Source organism: Bombina bombina, chromosome 3, assembly GCF_027579735.1.
Source record: "Bombina bombina isolate aBomBom1 chromosome 3, aBomBom1.pri, whole genome shotgun sequence".
In the NCBI taxonomy this organism is placed as follows: Eukaryota; Metazoa; Chordata; class Amphibia; order Anura; family Bombinatoridae; genus Bombina; species Bombina bombina.
In genome coordinates, this window is record NC_069501.1 from 887,543,173 (window position 1) to 887,563,262 (window position 20,090).

Here is a 20,090-nt window from a genome sequence, read left to right on the forward strand (position 1 = left end):
GGAAAGTTCTGTTTTTGATGGCTATTTCCTCGGCTCGGAGAGTCTCTGAGTTATCTGTCTTACATTGTGATTCTCCTTATCTGATTTTTCATTCAGACAAGGTAGTTTTGCGTACTAAACCTGGGTTTTTACCTAAGGTTGTTTCTAATAGGAATATCAATCAGGAGATTGTTGTTCCATCATTATGTCCTAACCCTTCTTCAAAGAAGGAACGTCTTTTGCATAATCTGGACGTAGTCCGTGCCCTGAAGTTCTACTTACAGGCAACTAAGGATTTTCGGCAAACTTCTTCTCTGTTTGTTGTTTATTCTGGACAGAGGAGAGGTCAAAAGGCTTCGGCCACCTCTCTCTCTTTTTGGCTTCGTAGTATAATACTTTTAGCCTATGAGACTGCTGGACAGCAGCCCCCTGAAAGAATTACAGCTCATTCCACTAGAGCTGTGGCTTCCACCTGGGCCTTTAAGAATGAGGCCTCTGTTGAACAGATTTGCAAGGCTGCAACTTGGTCTTCACTTCATACCTTTTCAAAATTTTACAAATTTGACTCTCTTGCTTCTTCGGAGGCTGTTTTTGGGGGAGAGGTTCTACAGGCAGTGGTTCCTTCTGTTTAAAGTTCCTGCCTTGTCCCTCCCATCATCTGTGTACTTTAGCTTTGGTATTGGTATCCCATAAGTAATGGATGACCCGTGGACTGAACACACTTAACAAGAGAAAACATAATTTATGCTTACCTGATAAATTTATTTCTCTTGTAGTGTGTTCAGTCCACGGCCCGCCCTGTCTTTTTTTGCGGCAGTTCTAAATTTGAATTAAAACTCCAGTCACCACTGCACCCTATAGTTTCTCCTTTCTCGTCTTGTTTTGGTCGAATGACATGTGAGGGGTGGAGCTATATAGCAGCTCTGCTTGGGTGAACCTCTTGCAACTTCCTGTTGGGAAGGAGAATATATCCCATAAGTAATGGATGACCCGTGGACTGAACACACTACAAGAGAAATAAATTTATCAGGTAAGCATAAATTATGTTTTTTTAGATATCCTTAGTTGAAGAAAAAGCAATGCACATGGTGAGCCAATCACACGAGGCTTCTATGTGCAGCAATCAAACAGCAGCTACTGAGCATATCTAGGTATGCTTTTCAGCAAAGAATATCAAGAGAATAAAACAAATTAGATAATAGAAGTAAATTAGAAAGATGTTTAAAATTACATTCTCTTTCTAAATCATTAAAGAAAAAAATGTGTGTCATGTCCCTTTAATCCGTTTCCAATTACTTTTTTTTTTATACCAGCTGCAAAGTATAAAATGTATGAGAAATTGCATTTTCAGGTTTGTGTAAATGAAATAGCTGGTTTTGTGCTTTGAAACCTTAACCTATTAAAATGGTTTGAGCTTGCAGTTAAAAGTAGATCTATATATTTTATAATTTTGTGTACACACACAAGCTTCCGTATCGGATATCTGTCTGTAAAACAAAGCCCAATATTTAGAGATGGAACAAAGAAAATTTAACATTTTATTACTCTCTGCTGGGAGTGTAATTTTTTTCTTCTGACTGTTTACGTAGCTTGTCAATAGCCTATACTTAAAGGGATCGGAAAGTCAAAATTAAACTTGCAAGATTTTCTAATGTGCTTCGTTCTCTTGGTATCCCTTGTTGAAAATGAATACACACATATCCTACACTACTGGGAACTAGTTGTTGATTGTTGCCTGCACACATTTGTCTCTTGTGATTATCTAGATGGGTTCAGCTAGTTGTACTAGTGCAATGCTGTTCCATCAGCAAAGGATAACAAGAGAATGAAGCAAATTTGATAAGACGTAAATTATAAAATTGTTTAAATTTGTATGTACTATCCAAATCATGAAATGTTGAGGTTGCCTGTCCCCTTTAAAGGACCAGTAAATGCAGTAGATTTGCATAATTAACAAATGCATGATAACAAGATAATGCAATAGCACTTAGTCTGAACTTCAAATCGGTAGTAGATTTTTTGACAAATGTTAGTAATGTCTATTTCCACTCCCCCATCATCACGTAACAGCCATCAGCCAATTACAAATGCATATACATATATTCTGTGATTCTTGCACATGCTCAGTAAGAGCTGGTGACTCAAAAAGTGTAAATATAAAAAGACTGTGCACAGTTTGTTAATGGAAGTAAATTGGAAAGCTTTTTAAAATTGCATGCTCTATCTGAATAATGAAAGTTTAATTTTGACTTGAATGTCCCTTTTAAGTAATAATACTTTCAGTATAGGTAGAGATATACCACAGGTTAAATTAGCAATTTCAAATGCTGAAATAAATGTATATGAGCTACTTGTATGTAATTTGATACAATCCAGCAGGTAAAATGGATCATTATCAACAAATTAAAGGGGATAAGCTGTCCAATTAAAGGGACAGTATACACTAGCATTTTTATTGTTTAAACAGATAATGCCTTTATTACCCATTCCTCAGCTTTGCACAAGCAACATTGTTATAGTTATATACTTTATAACATTTAAAGGGACAGTCTCGTCCAAAATAAACTTTCATGATTCAGATAGGGCATGTCATTTTAAACAACTTTCCAATTTACTTTTATCACCAATGTTGCTTTATTCTCTTGATATTCTTAGTTGAAAGCTAAACCTAGTAGGTTCATATACTAATTTCTTTCATGTAATTAGCAAGAGTCCATGAGCTAGTGACGTATGGGATATATATTCCTACCAGGAGGGGCAAAGTTTCCCAAACCTCAAAATGCCTATAAATACACCCCTCACCACACCCACAAATCAGTTTTACAAACTTTGCCTCCTATGGAGGTGGTGAAGTAAGTTTGTGCTAGATTCTACGTTGATATGCGCTCCGCAGCAGGTTGGAGCCCGGTTTTCCTCTCAGCGTGCAGTGAATGTCAGAGGGATGTGAGGAGAGTATTGCCTGTTTGAATTCAATGATCTCCTTCTACGGGGTCTATTTCATGGGTTCTCTGTTATCGGTCGTAGAGATTCATCTCTTACCTCCCTTTTCAGATCGACGATATACTCTTATATATACCATTACCTCTGCTGATTCTCGTTTCAGTACTGGTTTGGCTTTCTACAACATGTAGATGAGTGTCCTGGGGTAAGTAAGTCTTATTTTCTGTGACACTCTAAAGCTATGGTTGGGCACTTTTTTATAAAGTTCTAAATATATGTATTCAAACATTTATTTGCCTTGACTCAGGATGTTCAACATTTCCTTATTTCAGACAGTCCGTTTCATATTTGGGATAATGCATTTGTATATATCATTTTTATCTTACCTTAAAATTTTACTTTTTCCCTGTGGGCTGTTAGGCTCGCGGGGGCTGAAAATGCTTCATTTTATTGCGTCATTCTTGGCGCGAAATTTTTTTTTTTCTATTTCCGGCGTCATACGTGTCGCCGGAAGTTGCGTCATTTTTGATGTTTTTCGCGCCAAAAATGTCGGCGTTCCGGATGTGGCGTCATTTTTGGCGCTAATAGCATTTAGGCGCCAAATATTGTGGGCGTCAAATTTGTCTCCACTTTAAGTCTCATTATTTGTTGCTTCTGGTTGCTAGAAGCTTGTTCACTGGCATTTTTTCCCATTCCTGAAACTGTCATTTAAGGAATTTGATCAATTTTGCTTTATATGTTGTTTTTTCTATTACATATTGCAAGATGTCCCACGTTGCAACTGAGTCAGAAGATACTACTGGAAAATCGCTGCCTGGTGCTGGAACTACCAAAGCTAAGTGTATCTGCTGTAAACTTTTGGTAGTTGTTCCTCCAGCTGTTGTTTGTATTAAATGTCATGACAAACTTGTTAATGCAGAAAATATTTCCTTTAGTAAAGTACCATTACCTGTTGCAGTTCCATCAACATCTAATGTTCAGAGTGTTCCTGATAACATAAGAGATTTTGTTTCTGAATCCATTAAGAAGGCTATGTCTGTTATTCCTCCTTCTGGTAAACATAAAAAGTCTTTTAAAACTTCTCTTTATACAGATGAATTTTTAAATGAACATCATTCTGATTCTAATGATTCTTCTGATACAGAGGATTCTGTCTCAGAGGTTGATGCTGATAAATCGTCATATTTATTTAAAATGGAATTTATCCGTTCTTTACTTAAAGAAGTCCTAATTGCATTAGAAATTGAGGATTCTGGTCCTCTTGATACTAAATCTAAACGTTTAGACAAGGTCTTTAGATCTCCTGTGGTTATTCCAGAAGTTTTTCCTGTTCCTGGTGCTATTTCTGAAGTAATTTCCAGAGAATGGAATAATTTGGGTAATTCATTTACTCCTTCTAAACGTTTTAAGCAATTATATCCTGTACCGTCCGACAGATTAGAGTTTGGGACAAAATCCCTAAAGTTGATGCAGCTATTTCTACCCTTGCTAAACGTACTACTATTCCTACGGCAGATGGTACTTCCTTTAAGGATCCTTTAAGGATCCTTAAAGAAAAGCTTATCTGTGTTCAGGTAATCTTCTTAGACCTGCTATATCATTGGCTGATGTTGCTGCAGCTTCAACTTTTTGGTTGGAAACTTTAGCGCAACAAGTAACAGATCATGATTCTCATAATATTATTCTTCTTCTTCAGCATGCTAATAATTTTATCTGTGATGCCATTTTTGATATTATCAGGTTTATGTCTCTAGCTATTTTAGCTAGAAGAGCTTTATGGCTTAAAACTTGGAATATTGATATGTCTTCTAAATCAACTCTACTTTCCCTTTCTTTCCAGGGTAATAAATTATTTGGTTCTCAGTTGGATTCTATTATCTCAACTGTTACTGGTGGGAAAGGAACTTTTTTACCACAGGATAAAAAATCTAAAGGTAAAAACAGGGCTAATAATCGTTTTCGTTCCTTTCGTTTCAACAAAGAACAAAAGCCTGATCCTTCATCGTCAGGAGCAGTTTCAGTTTGGAAATCATCTCCAGTCTGGAATAAATCCAAGCCTTCTAGAAAAGCAGAGCCAGCTTCTAAGTCCACATGAAGGTGCGGCCCTCATTCCAGCTCAGCTGGTAGGGGGCAGATTACGTTTTTTCAAAGAAATTTGGATCAATTCTGTTCACAATCTTTGGATTCAGAACATTGTTTCAGAAGGGTACAGAATTGGTTTCAAGATAAGACCTCCTGCAAAGAGATTTTTTCTTTCCCGTGTCCCAGTAAACCCAGTGAAAGCTCAAGCATTTCTGAAATGTGTTTCAGATCTAGAGTTGGCTGGAGTAATTATGCCAGTTCCAGTTTTGGAACAGGGGCTGGGGTTTTATTCGAATCTCTTCATTGTACCCAAGAAGGAGAATTCCTTCAGACCAGTTCTGGATCTAAAAATATTGAATCGTTATGTAAGGATACCAACATTCAAAATGGTAACTTTAAGGACTATATTGCCTTTTGTTCAGCAAGGGCATTATATGTCTACAATAGATTTACAGGATGCATATCTGCATATTCCGATTCATCCAGTTTACTATCAGTTCCTGAGATTCTCTTTCCTGGACAAGCATTACCAGTTTGTGGCTCTGCCGTTTGGCCTAGCTACAGCTCCAAGAATTTTTACAAAGGTTCTCGGTGCCCTTCTGTCTGTAATCAGAGAACAGGGTATTGTGGTATTTCCTTATTTGGACGATATCTTGGTACTTGCTCAGTCTTCACATTTAGCAGAATCTCATACGAATCGACTTGTGTTGTTTCTTCAAGATCATGGTTGGAGGATCAATTCACTAAAAAGTTCATTGATTCCTCAGACAAGGGTAACCTTTTTAGGGTTCCAGATAGATTCAGTGTCCATGACTCTATCTTTGACAGACAAGAGACGTCTAAAATTGATTTCAGCTTGTCGAAACCTTCAGTCACAATCATTCCCTTCGGTAGCCTTATGCATGGAAATTCTAGGTCTTATGACTGCTGCATCGGACGCGATCCCCTTTGCTCGTTTTCACATGCGACCTCTTCAGCTCTGTATGCTGAACCAATGGTGCAGGGATTACACAAAGATATCTCAATTAATATCTTTAAAACCGATTGTACGACACTCTCTGACGTGGTGGACAGATCACCATCGTTTAATTCAGGGGGCTTCTTTTGTTCTTCCGACCTGGACTATAATCTCAACAGATGCAAGTCTTACAGGTTGGGGAGCTGTGTGGGGGTCTCTGACGGCACAAGGGGTTTGGGAATCTCAGGAGGTGAGATTACGATCAATATTTTGGAACTCCGTGCAATTTTCAGAGCTCTTCAGTCTTGGCCTCTTCTGAAGAGAGAATCGTTCATTTGTTTTCAGACAGACAATGTCACAACTGTGGCATACATCAATCATCAAGGAGGGACTCAGTCCTCTGGCTATGAAAGAAGTATCTCGAATTCTGGTTTGGGCGGAATCCAGCTCCTGTCTAATCTCTGCGGTTCATATCCCAGGTATAGACAATTGGGAAGCGGATTATCTCAGTTGCCAAACGTTGCATCCGGGCGAATGGTCTCTTCACCCAGAGGTATTTCTTCAGATTGTTCAAATGTGGGAACTCCCAGAAATAGATCTGATGGCTTCTCATCTAAACAAGAAACTTCCCAGGTATCTGTCCAGATCCCGGGATCCTCAGGCGGAGGCAGTGGATGCATTATCACTTCCTTGGAAGTATCATCCTGCCTATATCTTTCTGCCTCTAGTTCTTCTTCCAAGAGTAATCTCCAAGATTCTGAAGGAATGCTCGTTTGTTCTGCTGGTAGCTCCAGCATGGCCTCACAGGTTTTGGTATGCGGATCTTGTCCGGATGGCCTCTTGCCAGCCGTGGACTCTTCCGTTAAGACCAGACCTTCTGTCACAAGGTCCTTTCTTCCATCAGGATCTCAAATCCTTAAATTTAAAGGTATGGAGATTGAACGCTTGATTCTTGGTCAAAGAGGTTTCTCTGACTCTGTGATTAATACTATGTTACAGGCTCGTAAATCTGTATCTAGAAAGATATATTATAGAGTCTGGAAGACTTATATTTCTTGGTGTCTTTCTCATCATTTTTCCTGGCATTCTTTTAGAATTCCGAGAATTTTTGCAGTTTCTTCAGGATGGTTTAGATAAAGGTTTGTCCGCAAGTTCCTTGAAAGGACAAATCTCTGCTCTTTCTGTTCTTTTTCACAGAAAGATTGCTACTCTTCCTGATATTCATTGTTTTGTACAAGCTTTGGTTCGTATAAAACCTGTCATTAAGTCAATTTCTCCTCCTTGGAGTTTGAATTTGGTTCTGAGGGCTCTTCAAGCTCCTCCTTTTGAACCCATGCATTCATTGGACATTAAATTACTTTCTTGGAAAGTTTTGTTCCTTTTGGCCATCTCTTCTGCCAGAAGAGTCTTTGAATTATCTGCTCGCTCTTGTGAGTCTCCTTTTCTGATTTTTCATCAGGATAAGGCGGTGTTGCGAACTTCTTTTGAATTTTTACCTAAGGTTGTGAATTCCAACAACATTAGTAGAGAAATTGTGGTTCCTTCATTATGTCCTAATCCTAAGAATTCTAAGGAGAAATCGTTGCATTCTTTGGATGTTGTTAGAGCTTTGAAATATTATGTTGAGGCTACTAAGTCTTTCCGTAAGACTTCTAGTCTATTTGTCATCTTTTCCGGTTCTAGGAAAGGTCAGAAAGCTTCTGCCATTTCTTTGGCATCTTGGTTGAAATCCTTAATTCACCATGCTTATGTCGAGTCGGGTAAAACTCCGCTTCAAAGGATTACAGCTCATTCTACTAGGTCAGTTTCTACTTCCTGGGCGTTTAGGAATGAGGCTTCGGTTGATCAGATTTGCAAAGCAGCAACTTGGTCCTCTTTGCATACTTTTACTAAATTCTACCATTTTGATGTATTTTCTTCTTCTGAAGCAGTTTTTGGTAGAAAAGTACTTCAGGCAGCGGTTTCAGTTTGAATCTTCTGCTTATGTTTTCATTAAACTTTATTTTGGGTGTGGATTATTTTCAGCAGGAATTGGCTGTCTTTATTTTATCCCTCCCTCTCTAGTGACTCTTGCGTGGAAAGATCCACATCTTGGGTAGTCATTATCCCATACGTCACTAGCTCATGGACTCTTGCTAATTACATGCAAGAAAACATAATTTATGTAAGAACTTACCTGATAAATTCATTTCTTTCATATTAGCAAGAGTCCATGAGGCCCACCCTTTTTTGGTGGTTATGATTTGTTTGTATAAAGCACAACTATTCCAATTCCTTATTTTATATGCTTTCGCACTTTATCACCCCACTTCTTGGCTATTCGTTAAACTGATTTGTGGGTGTGGTGAGGGGTGTATTTATAGGCATTTTGAGGTTTGGGAAACTTTGCCCCTCCTGGTAGGAATGTATATCCCATACGTCACTAGCTCATGGACTCTTGCTAATATGAAAGAAATGAATTTATCAGGTAAGTTCTTACATAAATTATGTTTTCTAAGCCCTTGAAGGCCGCCTCTTCTCTCAAGGCATTTTGACAGTTTTTCACCACTAGAGGCTGTTAATTCATGTGTGTCATATAAATAACACTGTGCTCATGCAAGTGGAGTTCCTATGAGCCAGCATTGATTGGCTTAAGTGCATGTCTGTCAAAAGAACTGAAATAAGGGGCAGTTTGCAGAGGCTTCGATACAAGGTAATCACAGAGGTAAAAAGTGTATTTATATAACTCTGCTGGTTATGCAAAACTAGGGAATGGGTAATGAAGGGATTATCTATCTTTTAAAACAATACAAATTATGGTGTAGACTGTTAAACCTCTAATTTTCTGCCTATTTCTAAGCCACTATAGGAAGCCTCCTAATCACATGCTTTTTTAATTTACTTTTCACAACGGGGTATTGCTAGTTCATGTGGGCCATATAGATAGTATTATGATCACACCCAATGATTTATTTAAGATTTAGCACAACACAGTACTAAATGCAACTCAATAGATAATAAATACAAAGTCATGTTATCAGGGGGCTGTCAGAAGATGCTTAGATGCAAGGTAATCACAGAGGTAAAAAGTATATTGATATAACCGTGTTGGTTATGCAAAACTGGGGAATGGGTAATAAATGGATTATCTATTTTTTTTAAAACAATAAAAATTCTATTGTAGACTGTTCCTTTAAATGTTCGTTATTTCTGCATGAAGCTAAATGTAGATGTATTTTTAGAGCAAACAAACTTAAAATGTTCTTATGTAAATGGTATACTTATTTTGTGTCATGTCTTCTGTAAGATCCAGGGCAATTATCTTTTAACCTTTATTTTACAGAATTGTCCTTCCTTGTAACTAAGAGGTCAAGATTATAGGATATTCCCTCCCTTGCTCAGGAGGAATCCAGGGGCTTTGTTGTTTTGATTGAACTACCTTTTGGTTGATTCAGGGTTTTATAAAATCCTTATCTGCTGTTGATCCTTGAGGGCTAGCTTTGTTAAAGAGACAATCTAGGCCAAAATAAACTTTCATGATTCAGATAGAGCATGTAATTTTAAACAATTTTCCAATTTACTTTTATCACCAATTTTGCTTTGTTCTCTTGGTATTCTTAGTTGAAAGCTTAACCTAGGCGGTTCATATGCTAATGTCTTAGACCTTGAAGCCCACCTCTTTCAGATTGCATTTTAAGTTTTTCACCACTAGAGGGTGTTAGTTCACGTATTTCATATAGATAACACTGTGCTCGTGCATGAGAATTTATCTGGGAGCAGGCACTGATTGGCTAGACTGCAAGTCTGTCAAAAACTGAAAAAGGGGCAGTTTGCAGAAGATTAGATACAAGATAATCACAGAGGTTAAAAGTATATTATTATAACTGTGTTGGTTATGCAAAACTGGGAAATGGGTAATAAAGGAATTATCTATCTTTTAAAACAATAAAAATTCTGGTGTAGACTGTCCCTTTAACCACTTTTTTTTTTTTTTTAACAAACAATGCCAAAAGAAAATGCTTTAAAATAACATTACATTAAAGTATTCTTTATATATAAATGATATATATTTCTGCAATTAAGTACTACAAAGCAGAATATATACAAGCCTAATATTATAATTGCATTTAAAACTTTGATTTAACTACCCAAATGTGCAGAATATCACAAGTTAAAGGGACAGTTAAGTCAAAGAAAAAATTTCAGGATTTAAATGGGGCATGTAATTTTAAACACCTTTCCAATTTACTTTTATTACCAATTTTGCTTTGTTCTTTTGGTATTCTTAGTTGAAAGATAAATCTAGGAGGTATATATGCTAATTTCTTAGACCTTGAAGGCCACCTCTAATCTGAAAGCATTTTGACAGTTTTTCACCATTAGAGGGCGTTAGTTCATGTGTTTCATATAGATAACATTGAGCTTGGGCACGTGAAGCTCCTAGGAGCAAGCACTGATTGGCTAAAAATGCAAGTCTGTCAAAAGAACTGAAATAAGGGGGCAGTTTGCAGAGCCATAGATACAAGGTAATCAGAGGTAAAAAGTATATTTTTATAACTATGTTGGTTATGCAAAATTGGGGAATGGGTAATAAAGGGATTATCTACCTTTTTAAGCAACAACAATTCTGGTGTTTACTGTCCCTTTAAGTTCAGTCTAACCTTATGTATCTTAATTCCTTGATTGCTTACCTATGACCATTATCACTTGGAAGAATGTTGCTGGGTCAGGAAATAGCATACATAACCACTTTAGTGAGGTGGACAACATAAATGTCCTATACATAATATAATTTAAGACATTTGGCACAGTAAGAGCCCTGCACTAAACTGTTTCTCTTGTTAAGTGTATCCAGTCTACGGATCATCCATTACTTGTGGGATATTCTCCTTCCCAACAGGAAGTTGCAAGAGGACCCACAGCAGAGCTGCTATATAGCTCCTCCCCTCACTGCCATATCCAGTCATTCTCTTGCAACTCTCAACAAAGATGGACGTAGTAAGAGGAGAGTGGTGTATTATAGTTAGTTTTTTAACTTCAATCAAAAGTTTATTTTTAAATGGTACCGGAGTGTACTGTTTCATCTCAGGCAGCATTAGAAGAAGATTCTGCATGTGATTTCTATGATCTTAGCAGAAGTAACTAAGATCCACTGCCGTTCTCACATATTCTGAGGAGTGAGGTAACTTCAGATGGGGAATGGCGTGCAGGTTTTCCTGCAATAAGGTATGTGCAGTTAACATATTTCTAGGGATGGAATTTGCTAGAAAAATGCTGCTGATACCGGATTAATGTAAGTTAAGCCTTAAATGCAGTGATAGCGACTGGTATCAGGCTTATTAACAGAGATACATACTCTTATAAAAGTGCAATATAAAACGTTTGCTGGCATGTTAATCGTTTTTATATATGTTTGGTGACAAAACTTATTGGGGCCTAGTTTTTTTCCACATGGCTGGCTTGATTTTTGCCTAGAAACAGTTTCCTGAGGCTTTCCACTGTTGTAATATGAGTGGGAGGGGCCTTTTTTAGTGATTTTCTGTGCAGATAAAAATACTGACAGACATTCAGCTTCCCTCTGCATGATACAGGACATCTCTGAAGGGCTCAAAATGCTTCAAAGTCGTGTTTGAGGAGGGTAATAATCACTGTGTTTAAAAAATGTTTTTGTCATTTATTATTCTGTTTTTGTTATTAAGGGGTTAATCATCCATTTGCAAGTGGGTGCAATGCTCTGCTGACTTGTTACATACACTGTAAAAATTTTGTTAGTGTAACTGCCTTTTTTTCACTGTTATTTCAAATTTTGTCAAAATTTGTTTTTTTTAAAGGCACAGTAACGTTTTTTTATATTGCTTGTTAACTTGCTTTAAAGTGTTTTCCAAGCTTGCTAGTCTCATTGCTAGTCTGTACAAACATGTCTGAAACAGAGGATACTTGTTCATTATGTTTAAAAGCAATGGTGGAGCCCCATAGGAGAATGTGTACTAAATGTATTGATTTCACCTTAAACAGTAAAGATCAGTCTTTATCTATAAAAGAATTGTCACCAGAGGGGTCTGTCGAGGGGGAAGTTATGCCGACTAACTCTCCCCACGTGTCGGACCCTTCGCCTCCCGCTCAAGGGACGCACGCTAATATGGTGCCAAGTACATCAGGGACGCCCATAGCGATTACTTTGCAGGACATGGCTGCAATCATGAATAATACCCTGTCAGAGGTATTATCCAGATTGCTTGAATTGAGAGGCAAGCGCGATAGCTCTGGGGTTAGACGAGATACAGAGCGCGTAGATGCTGTAAGAGCCATGTCTGATACTGTGTCACAATATGCAGAACCTGAGGACGGAGAGCTTCAGTCTGTGGGTGACGTCTCTGAATCGGGGAGACCTGATTCAGAGATTTCTAATTTTAAATTTAAGCTTGAGAACCTCCGTGTAGCTGCTCTGAATGACTGTGACACAATTGCAGTGCCAGAGAAATTGTGTAGGCTGGATAAATACTATGCAGTGCCGGTGAGTACTGATGTTTTTCCAATACCTAAAAGGCTTACAGAAATTATTAGTAAGGAGTGGGATAGGCCCTGTGTGCCCTTTTCCCCACCTCCTATATTTAGAAAAATGTTTCCAATAGATGCCACTACACGGGACTTATGGCAGACTGTCCCTAAGGTGGAAGGAGCAGTTTCTACTTTAGCAAAGCGTACCACTATCCCGGTTGAGGACAGTTGTGCTTTTTCAGATCCAATGGATAAAAAAATTAGAGGGTTACCTTAAGAAAATGTTTATTCAACAAGGTTTTATTTTACAGCCCCTTGCATGCATTGCGCCTGTCACTAATGCGGCGGCATTCTGGTTTGAGGCCCTGGAAGAGGCCATCCATACAGCTCCATTGACTGAAATTGTTGACAAGCTTAGAACTCTTAAGCTAGCTAACTCATTTGTTTCTGATGCCATTGTTCATTTGACTAAACTAACGGCTAAGAATTCCGGATTCGCCATCCAGGCGCGTAGGGCGCTATGGCTCAAATCCTGGTCAGCTGATGTGACTTCAAAGTCTAAATTACTCAACATTCCTTTCAAGGGGCAGACCTTATTCGGGCCTGGTTTGAAAGAAATTATTGCTGACATTACTGGAGGTAAGAGTCATACCCTTCCTCAGGACAGGGCCAAATCAAAGGCCAAACAGTCTAATTTTCGTGCCTTTCGAAATTTCAAGGCAGGTGCAGCATCAACTTCCTCTGCTTCAAAACAAGAGGAAACTTTTGCTAAATCCAAGCAGGCAAGGAAACCTAACCAGTCCTGGAACAAGGGCAAGCAGGCCAGCATGAAGGAGCGGCCCCCTATCCGACAACGGATCTAGTAGGGGGCAGACTCTCTCTCTTCGCCCAGGCGTGGGCAAGAGATGTTCAGGATCCCTGGGCGTTGGAGATCATATCTCAGGGATATCTTCTGGACTTCAAAAGCTTCTCCTCCACAAGGGAGATTTCACCTTTCAAGATTATCTGCAAACCAGATAAAGAAAGAGGCATTCCTAAGCTGCGTACAAGATCTCCTTGTAATGGGAGTGATCCATCCAGTTCTGCGGACGGAACAAGGACAGGGGTTTTATTCAAATCTGTTTGTGGTTCCCAAAAAAGAGGGAACCTTCAGGCCAATTTTGGATTTAAAGATCCTAAACAAATTCCTCAGAGTTCCGTCATTCAAGATGGAAACTATTCGAACCATTTTACCCATGATCCAAGAGGGGTCAGTACATGACCACAGTGGACTTAAAGGATGCCTACCTTCACATTCAGATTCACAAGAATCATCATCAGTTCCTGAGGTTTGCCTTTCTAGACAGGCATTACCAATTTGTAGCTCTTCCATTCGGGTTGGCTACAGCCCCAAGAATTTTTACAAAGGTTCTGGGCTCACTTATGGCGGTCCTAAGACCGCGAGGCATAGCGGTGGCTCCTTACCTGGACGACATCCTGATACAGGCGTCAAGCTTTCAAATTACCAAATCTCATACAGAGATAGTTCTGGCATTCCTGAGGTCGCATGGGTGGAAAGTGAACGGAGAAAAGAGTTCTCTATCTCCTCTCACAAGGGTTTCCTTCCTAAGGACTCTAATAGATTCTGTAGAAATGAAAATTTACCTGACTGAGTCCAGGTTATCAAAACTTCTAAATGCTTGCCATGTTCTTCACTCCATTCCGCGCCCCACGGTGGCTCAGTGCATGGAAGTAATCGGCTTAATGGTAGCGGCGATGGACATAGTGCCATTCGCGCGCCTGCATCTCAGACCGCTGCAACTATGCATGCTCAGTCAGTGGAATGGGGATTACACAGATTTGTTCCCTCTACTAAATCTGGATCAGGAAACCAGAGATTCTCTTCTCTGGTGGTTATCTCGGGCCCATCTGTCCAAGGGTATGACCTTTCGCAGACCAGATTGGACAATTGTAACAACAGATGCCAGCCTTCTAGGTTGGGGTGCAGTCTGGAACTCCCTGAAGGCTCAGGGTTCATGGACTCAGGAGGAGAAACTCCTCCCAATAAATATTCTGGAGTTAAGAGCAATATTCAATACTCTTCTGGCTTGGCCTCAGCTAGCAACACTGAGGTTCATCAGATTTCAGTCGGACAACATTACGACTGTGGCTTACAAAAACCATCAAGGGGGAACCATGAGTTCCCTAGCGATGTCAGAAGTCTCCAAGATAATTCGCTGGGCAGAGACTCACTCTTGCCACCTGTCAGCGATCCATATCCCAGGTGTAGAGAACTGGGAGGCGGATTTTCTAAGTCGTCAGACTTTTCATCTGGGGGAATGGGAACTCCATCCGGAGGTGTTTGCTCAATTGGTTCTCCGTTGGGGCAAACCAGAATTGGATCTCATGGTGTCTCGCGAGAACGCCAAGCTTTTTTGTTACGGATCCAGGTCCAGGGACCCAGAAGCGGCACTGATAGATGCTCTAGCAGCGCCTTGGTTCTTCAACCTGGCTTATGTGTTTCCACCGTTTCCTCTGCTCCCTTGTCTGATTGCCAAAATCTAACAGGAAAGAGCATCGGTGATATTGATAGCGCCTGCGTGGCCACGCAGGACCTGGTATGCAGACCTAGTGGACATGTCATCCTTTCCACCATGGACTCTGCCTCTGAGACAAGACCTTCTAATACAAGGTCCTTTCAATCATCCAAATCTATTTTCTCTGGGACTGACTGCATGGAGATTGAACGCTTGATCCTATCAAAGCATGGCTTCTCCGAGTCAGTAATTGATACCTTAATTCAGGCACGAAAGCCTGTCACCAGGAAAATTTACAACAAGATATGGCGTAAATATCTTCATTGGTGTGAATCCAAGAATTTCTCATGGAGTAGGGTTAGGATTCCTAGGATATTGTCTTTCCTCCAAGAGGGTTTGGACAAAGGATTATTAGCTAGTTCTTTAAAGGGACAGATTTCTGCTCTGTCTATTCTTTTACACAAGCGTCTGGCAGAAGTTCCAGACGTTCAGGAATTTTGTCAGGCTTTAGTTAGAATTAAGCCTGTGTTTAAACCTGTTGCTCCTCCATGGAGCTTAAACTTGGTTCTTAAAGTTCTTCAAGGGGTTCCGTTTGAACCCCTTCATTCTATTGATATCAAACTTCTTTCATGGAAAGTTCTTTTTCTGATGGCTATTTCCTCGGCTCGAAGAGTCTCGGAGTTATCTGCCTTACATTGTGATTCTCCTTATCTGATCTTTCATTCAGATAAAGTTGTTCTGCGTACAAAACCTGGGTTTTTACCTAAGGTGGTTTCTAACAAGAATATCAATCAAGAGATTGTTGTTCCATCATTATGTCCTAATCCTTCTTCAAAGAAGGAACGTCTTTTGCATAATCTAGACGTAGTCCGTGCCTTGAAGTTTTACTTACAGGCTACTAAAGATTTTCGCCAAACATCTAACCTGTTTGTTGTTTACTCTGGACAGAGGAGAGGTCAGAAGGCCTCGGCAACCTCTTTCTTTTTGGCTTCGGAGTATAATCCGTTTAGCCTATGAGACTGCTGGACAGCAGCCTCCTGAAAGGATTACAGCTCATTCTACTAGAGCTGTGGCTTCCACCTGGGCCTTTAAAAATGAGGCCTCTGTTGAACAGATTTGCAAGGCTGCAACTTGGTCTTCGCTTCATACTTTTTCCAAATTTTACAAATTTGACACTTTTGCTTCTTCGGAGGCTGTTTTTGGGAGCAGGCAGTGGTTCCTTCCGTTTAAGTTCCTGCCTTGTCCCTCCTATCATCCGTGTACTTTAGCTTTGGTATTGGTATCCCACAAGTAATGGATGATCCGTGGACTGGATACACTTAGAGAAAACATAATTTATGCTTACCTGATAAATTTATTTCTCTTCCACGGCCCGCCCTGTCCTTTTCAGGCAGGTCTAAATTTTAATTAAACTACAGTCACCACTGCACCCTATGGTTTCTCCTTTCTCGGCTTGTTTCGGTCGTATGACTGGATATGGCAGTGAGGGGAGGAGCTATATAGCAGCTCTGCTGTGGGTGATACTCTTGCAACTTCCTGTTGGGAAGGAGAATATCCCACAAGTAATGGATGATCCGTGGACTGGATACACTACAAGAGAAATAAATTTATCAGGTAAGCATAAATTGTTTTTTTTTTTTTAGAGGTTAAAGAGACAAAGTATAAATATTTCCTGTTTAAATCCTTGTTTGTTTTGAGCATCTGGGACCAGAAATAGAAATCAGTGAGATATGTTAACCAGTTATTTGATATCTACAAATAGTGTAGTTTTAAATTAGAAATAGATATGTAAAAATAAAGACTGCAAAATTTTAAAAACTAACTCCAACACTGTGAGTGCTGAATTAGCAATTGCCAGAACGTCCTCCAGTCTTGTGTACTGTAATGGAATATATATGCAAAATGTTTCTCAAATATTTCCAAAGGGTGGCACCAGAGTTGTGCTGATAAAGGAAGCTACATTTTCATCACTCCTAATTGGTTTAAATAGCAGTAACAATTATATATTCAAAGAAAACTAAACTGATTTCATTATATATGGGTTTCACTTTTTAAACTTTATATATTGTATTTTATTTTTTGTTAAAAATTCAATTTTTTTATTTTCTTTTTTTAATTTTACTCAAGGCTGCGAAGCGAGGTCACTTATCATCTGGTCGTGGTAGAGGAATTCACGTACGAGGAAGAGGTATGCCGCGTGGCAGAGGTCGGGGGTTGCGCGGAAGGGGTAGAGGTGTTCATGCAGTTGTAGATCATCGCCCAAGAGCTTTACAGATATCTGGTTTTAATGAAAGTGAAAGAGAAGACCTTCTGCCTCACTTTGCGGTAGGTAAAACTGGATTTTTTTTTTATATTAAATCTTAACACTATAAAGCTGCTTTATTGATGTGAATTGACATTATCATTTCTTTCATGTAATTGGCAAGAGTCCTTGAGCTAGTGACGTATGGGATATACAATCCTACCAGGAGGGGCAAAGTTTCCCAAACCTCAAAATGCCTATAAATACACCCCTCACCACACCCACAATTCAGTTTTACAAACTTTGCCTCCTGTGGAGGTGGTGAAGTAAGTTTGTGATGGATTTTCTACGTTGATATGTGCTTCTCAGCATTTTGAAGCCTGATTCCTCTGAGTACAGTGAATGTCAGAGGGATGTGAAGGGAGTATCACCTATTGAATGCAATGGTTTTCCTCATGGGAAATCTATTTCATAGGTTCTATGTTATTGGTCGTAGACATTCATCTCCTATCTCCCTTTTTCAGATCGACGATATACTCTCATATTCCATTACCTCTACTGATAACTGTTTCAGTACTGGTTTGGCTATCTGCTATATGTGGATGGGTGTCTTTCGGTAAGTATGTTTTCATTATTTAAGACACACTCAGCTATGGTTTGGCACCTTATGTATTAATATAAAGTTCTAAATATATGTATTGTACTTATATTTGCCATGAGTCAGGTTTATGTATATTTCCTTTTGCAGACTATTCAGTTTCATATTTGGGAAAAAACATATTTAGGAAAATATTTTTCTTACCTGGGATTGCCTTTTTTTTTTTTTTTTTTTAAATTGATTGCTTTTTCATTTTTTGCGGGCAAAATTAGGCTCGCGAGGCGCAAAATGATGTTTATTGCGTCATTCTTGGCACAAATTTTTTTTTCCCGTGAAGGTACGTCCGGTGACGCAAGTTCATTTCCGGCATCTTAGTTGACGCAGAGTTCCTTGCACAAGGTTGCATCTGCAAAGACGCGAGTGTGTCATTTCCGGATGTTGATAGCGCCAAAAAATTTCATTTTGCGTTGTGTGTCATACTTGGCGCCAAATAATTTCATTATTCAAAACCCCATTCCTATGTGCCTCTTGCCTTTTTCTATGTCAGAGGGCTATGCTGTTTGCATTTTTTTCCCATTCCTAAAACTGCCATATAAGGAAATTAGTAATTTGGCTTTATATGTTTTTTTTTCTCTTACATTTGCAAGATGTCTCAATCTGATCCTGTCTCAGAAAACACTGTTGGAGCCCTGCTGCCTGATAACAGTTCTACCAAAGTGTATCTGTTGTAAATTTGTGGAGATTATATCTCCAGCTGTGGTATGTCATAGTTGTCATGATAAGCTTTTACATGCAGAGAATGTATCCATCAGTAATAGTACAATGCCTGTTGTTCCTTCAACATCTAATATACATGATATCCCTGTGAATATAAAAGATTTTATTGCTGATGCGATTCATAAGGCTTTGTCTGCTATCCCGCCTTCTAATAAACGTAAAAGGTCTTTTAAAACTTCTCATAAAGTTGATGAAATTTCAAATGACCGACAGCATACTGAAGTATCCTCCTCTGATGAGGGTCTATCTGATTCAGAAGATCCTACCTCAGATATTGACACTGACAAATCTACTTATTTATTTAAAATGGAGTATATTCGTTCCTTGTTAAGGTGTTGATTACATTGGATATTGAGGAAACTAGTCATCTTGATATTACAACTAGTAAACATTTAATAAACCTCCTGTGGTTACTCCAGAGGTTTTTCCAGTTCCTGATGATATTTTTTATATGATTTCTAAGGAATGGAATAGGCCTGGTACTACTTTTATCCCTTCTTCAAGGTTTAAAAAATTGTATCCTTTGCCAGCAGTTAGTTTGGAGTTTTGGGAAAAGATCCCCAGAGTTGATGGGGCTATTTCTACTCTTGCCAAACGTACTACTATTCCTATGGAAGATAGTACTTCCTTTAAGGACCCTTTAGATAGGAAACTTGAATCTTATCTAAGGAAAGCTTATTTATATTCTGGCTATCTTCTCAGGCCTGCCATTTCTATGGCTGATGTTGCAGCTGCATCAACTTTTTGGTTGGAAAGTTTAGTGTAACAGGAAACAGATCCTGATTTGTCTAGCATTGTTAGCTTGCTTCAACATGCTAATCATTTTATCTGTGATGCCATTTTTTTATATAATCAAAATTGATGTTAAATCTATGTCTTTAGGTATTTTAGCTAGAAGAGCTTTGTGGCTCAAGTATTGGAATGCTGACATGGTATCTAGATTACCATCTTTCTTTCCAAGGAAATAATTTATTTGGTTCTCAGTTGGATTCAATTATTTCAACTGTCACTGGGGGGAAGGGAGTTTTTTTTTTTTGCCTCAGGATAAAAGACCTAAGGGTAAATCTAAAGCTTCTAACCATTTTCGTTCCTTTTGACAAAATAAAGCACAAAAACCCAATCCTTCCTTCCCCCAAAGAATCTGGTTCCAATTGGAAACCTTAAAGTTGGAATAAATCCAAGCCGTTTAAGAAACCAAAGCCAGCCCTACGTCTGCATGAAGGTGCGGCCCTCATTCCAGCTCAGCTAGTAGGGGGCAGATTAAGATTCTTCCAAAGTATTTGGGCAGATTATGTCCAAAATCTATAGATTCAGAGTATTGTGTCTCAAGGGTACCGAATAGGATTCAGAGTAAGACCTCCTGTGAGAAGATTTTTTCTCTCATTCATCCCAGCAAATCCAGTAAAGGCTCAGGCTTTTCTGAAGTGTTTCAGACCTGGAGCTTTCAGGGGTAATCACACCAGTTCCGTTTCAGGAACCGGGTCTGGGGTTTTATTCAAATCTATTTATGGTCCCAAAGAA

At 39.0% G+C, this 20,090-nt stretch overlaps 1 protein-coding gene across 1 annotated transcript in view; it reads left to right on the top strand.

Annotated features, from left to right (window-relative positions):
• RBM26 (RNA binding motif protein 26) overlaps positions 1-20,090 on the top strand; it is a gene marked incomplete in the record, with an annotated part of 247,005 nt that overhangs the window by 194,171 nt on the left and 32,744 nt on the right. The window contains 1 exon segment of the mRNA XM_053705484.1: positions 17,080-17,277. Coding sequence (XP_053561459.1) covers positions 17,080-17,277 — 198 coding nt within the window.